Here is a 4079-nt window from a genome sequence, read left to right as displayed (position 1 = left end):
ACAATAAACTATTCCCACACCTTACCTATTTTAGTTGAAAGTGTTGTAAATAACAATTAATGCTTAAAATGAATAGTTTTTATTTGTATCGCAAGGTGGGGAATGCACATGGTGACAGTGTGCATTTATTATTTCATTTATACACAAATAATATATAAATATTTTATTTAATCGATGCACACTACACGAAGGGTGATTTCTGTATAAAATTTTAACCATTGATTTAGGAATACCATATTATTTAAATGAATAACAGATGTTGTATTGGTCAATAAATTAATTTGGTCCACTTATATAATTTCTTACAGGATGAGAATTCAGTATTGACCCCAGCAATAATTGATAGATGAGAAGTTCAATGGTTTTCCCATCGTAATAATAAAAACTGCAAGGGATCCATATTAGATCTGCTGTAGCAGATAGCAATTTATGCTCATTTGATTGTTTAAACAGAATTTGACTATTTTATCCATTTATTTACTTATGTTACAGATTTAAAACTCCAAGGCATGGTTGTATTTTATCAGTTATTGATATTGTTATTTTAATTTAAATAGTATTTTATATTTTTATTGTATAGTTTTTTATGAATCTTGTATGATACTAGTTTCATGGTTCTGATTTTAATATCTGTGACCAGAAGAGTGTTATTATCTTGTTATAGCTTTTTAAATTCTAAGTTCAATTTTTAAACTATAAACAAACTCATGAATTTATTTACCATATCAAATGTGCAATAGGTTAAATGGCATTCAAAAAGTGCTTGAGAAGGAAAGTTCTGCTGTATTTGTTTTTAGAGGCCAACTTGATGTTTTTGTGGTGCTAAACCCAAATCTGAAGTTTTGTGACAAAATTTTATATAACAAATATGAGAAATTATCATAAAAACATTAAAAATTACGGTTTTATTTTTCTTTTTGGCTCAACTTACAATGCATGATAAGTGAAATAGTGTTCCAAAATGACATGAGATGGAAGGTTTTAATATATTTGTTTTTAATGGTATACATAACTTAGAAAAGTCCATAAATTTTAAAAATTCATGATAGAAGAAGTCAAATCTTAAAATCAATGGAAAGACAAAGATAAAAACATGCTCTATCTCTTTAACCCTTCATAGGTGGAATGGTGGGAGCGGTTTTTATTTATTATTGGAAAATTATTATTATAAAATTTTTCTTTTATTAAAAAATAAATTCCTAATTCCTGACATAAAACAAATATTTACAAATACAAATACACTGACAATTATTATAAAAAATAAATTCCAATAGAAAATTATTTACAAATACAAATACAGTTATAATTTTTACAAAACAATTTTTATTATATGTTGTAATATGTTTCATTTCTTTTTTTTTTTTTTTTTTTTACATTTTTAAAAATAAATACCTTATTTGTAATTCCTTTTAGCATTAAATATCGTACTAACTTATCTTTATTAAAACAAATTAAAAAAAATGATTAACTGAAAATGTATAATTGGCTTCAAAGGAAGGATAAAACTGCAAGGGATAAGAGCTTAAAACAAGGGACAAAAACAGGTAAACTAGTACAGGAGCTTGATACATAAAACCCAGTCCAAAAAATAAAAATTGCCGAATAATTTTAAACATTAGTTTCTACCACACTTAGCATGGAAACACATAACTAGTAGTTCTGAAACAACTACTAAACAGCAAATTAGTTAGCTTGATAAAATAACAAATTACGAAATGTTAGGTTTTTTTCACACCAATCAATCTTAGCGAAAATGTAATGAAACAATTTAAAGAAAATTAAATTTTATGTCAAATAAGTAGCATAACGTAATCATTGGATCAATTAGTATGGTTGTAAACTTTGAATCTAGATTTAGGACTCCCAGAAATTCGTTTTTGTGTTAAATGTGGTAAAAAATAATTTTAATAACTATTTGCATCAAGTTATGTGATCCATGAATTAGATTTTATTCCTTCCGATTAAATAACAGAAAATTTAAACAATTAACAATGGTCTATTTATATCAAAAACAGAACTAAGAAAGAATTAAAAAAAAATACAAGAAATAAGAAGAAAATTGATTAAAAGAAATATCACCACACATTTTCATACGTGTTTCATATTTTCATAAAGTGTAAGAATTAAGTTCAAATTCACAAATTCATTTTTTTAGCAGAGGACATGGAATCAATTATTGTGATAACGTAAAGCTAAAAAAAGATTCTTTTAAAATATTTAAGAAGTATGTAACAATATTCTTCTTGAAAATATCATACCATAGTAACAATTTTATTCTTTGTTCTATAATATTTTCGAAATTAAAATTATCTGTTTGTAACACCTCATGAAGAGTTTTCCAGCTTTTTACAAATATAAATGGTGGGTTGAATTTTTTTAACAATCTTAAAGGTGAGACACATAATCCAGGAGTCATATTGTCTTCAATAATAGGAATACTTCCCAGTGCCGCAGCTTCATAAATCCTGTAACATTCAGTATTTTCTCCAACTGGGTTTAAGGTAAAGTCTGAATCCTGAAGAATGCTCAAGTATTCTGCAAGACTCTCTTTTGATTCATTAGGCAACCATCTAAAACAAATCATTAAGAAAAAATGATAATAGATTGACATCATATTAAAGTATTTTTGAATTTTAAAATAAGTAATTCCATTTTATGGGGGAAAATCATTCACCAATAATAATTATACAATTTTTAAATATGTAAGATAACCCTTAATCTATAAGTTTTTAAATTTTAGCTAGGAAGGGTGTTACCTTTGATAACATTCAAGAGGAACCATAATGCTATTTTCTGACTAAACTGGAGATGTATTCCTGTTAAAGTAAGACAGTGAATAACAATAAAGAACTTGATATGTAGATGAATACCTTAAAGAGGTTGGTATCAGACACCTTGAGTGGCTACCCATTAAGTTCAGAGATTAATCTCATTGCTCAATGTTTGAAACCAGGAAAAGTGGCCAGATTTCTATTTCTAGATCAGTTGAAGAGTTGGAAACTACTGTTGATGGAGAGTGGGAGAATATACAGTGGAACCCCGTTAAAACGACCTGTTTGGGACTTGGGGTGAGGTCGGTCCCATGAAAAGGTCAGATTAAGCGGAGTCTGTTACGCTGGGGAATTAGAGTTAGGCATGTTCAAGGGTGAATGAAAAATACATAAAAATTAGAATACAAAACTAATTTATTTAGTACATATAAATGAAACAGAAAAATTAAACATTTTAATACATACATGGGTATGTATGTAAACAAAATATATGCAATGAAAAAAAACACATTTACGATGACTAATATGTACATATGTACATAATGCGTGTATAGATTTTAAAATTACCAAAAACTATCGATTTTTGTTTGTTTAACACAAGAGCGCCTTTTCATGGAGGCATAATCCCTCCATTTTTTCAAAAAAATGATATCAACTGGTTTTGTGACGGTTTGTTGTTCAGCATATCGAAGAGCTGTCTCGAAAGCGTCGACTGCCTCTGAATGGTTGATTTTCAGCTGCAGGCTGGAGTGTCCGCATTGTCCTCATCATCGTCGTCTTCTTCATTTTCTACAGCTGAAACCGTTTGGATAAGTTCATCATCAGTCAGAGCCTTATATGCTGGTTCATCGCTGTTTAGCCATTCCTCAATCTCACGTTGGTCAGGTGTTTCAACGGAAGAGCTACTGTTTAAATATTCCCAATCGTGCATGAACTGAACTACGGAATGCTCATTCTCTTGAACCTCCGCGGTTTGATCGTCATTGATGTTCGGGCAGAGTTTTTTCCAAGATTTTTCCAATGTTGATGGCGGAAGCTCTTCCCAAGCTGCAGCTAACATATAAATTACATCTTTAATGTAAATAGATTTTACAGCTTCCATGAGACTAAAACCTGTTGCTGTTTTCTCAATCAAGGAGCTCATGAATTTAGATCGGTACCGTCTTTTGAGTGATTCGATCACTCCTTGGTCCATTGGTTGGATCAAGGGAGTTACATTTGGAGGTAAAAAAAATGGTTCTTACCTCATTTTTCTTGAGGTCTGTGGGATGCGAAGGAGCATTATCCAGAAGTAGAATGGCTTTTTGG

General features: G+C 29.6%; 1 protein-coding gene across 3 annotated transcripts in view; it reads right to left on the bottom strand.

The window, feature by feature from the left end:
- Positions 1–1233: 1233 nt before the first annotated feature.
- LOC106678765 (ribitol-5-phosphate xylosyltransferase 1) overlaps positions 1234–4079 on the bottom strand; it is a 10066-nt gene continuing 7220 nt past the window's right edge. Inside the window, exon 3 of one of the 3 annotated variants that reach the window (XM_067045441.1) lies at positions 1234–2570. In XM_067045441.1, coding sequence (XP_066901542.1) covers positions 2174–2570 — 397 coding nt within the window. In that variant the 3' untranslated portion in view covers positions 1234–2173. The remainder of the gene's footprint in view (positions 2571–4079) is intronic. The other 2 variants (XM_014417510.3, XM_067045440.1) reach the window with 2 other exon arrangements.

The sequence above is a fragment of the Halyomorpha halys genome, unplaced genomic scaffold (genome assembly GCF_000696795.3).
Source record: "Halyomorpha halys isolate HHAL.00 unplaced genomic scaffold, Hhal_1.1 Scaffold158.1, whole genome shotgun sequence".
Taxonomy (NCBI): domain Eukaryota; kingdom Metazoa; phylum Arthropoda; class Insecta; order Hemiptera; family Pentatomidae; genus Halyomorpha; species Halyomorpha halys.
This window is presented reverse-complemented; position numbering and strand designations above follow the sequence as displayed.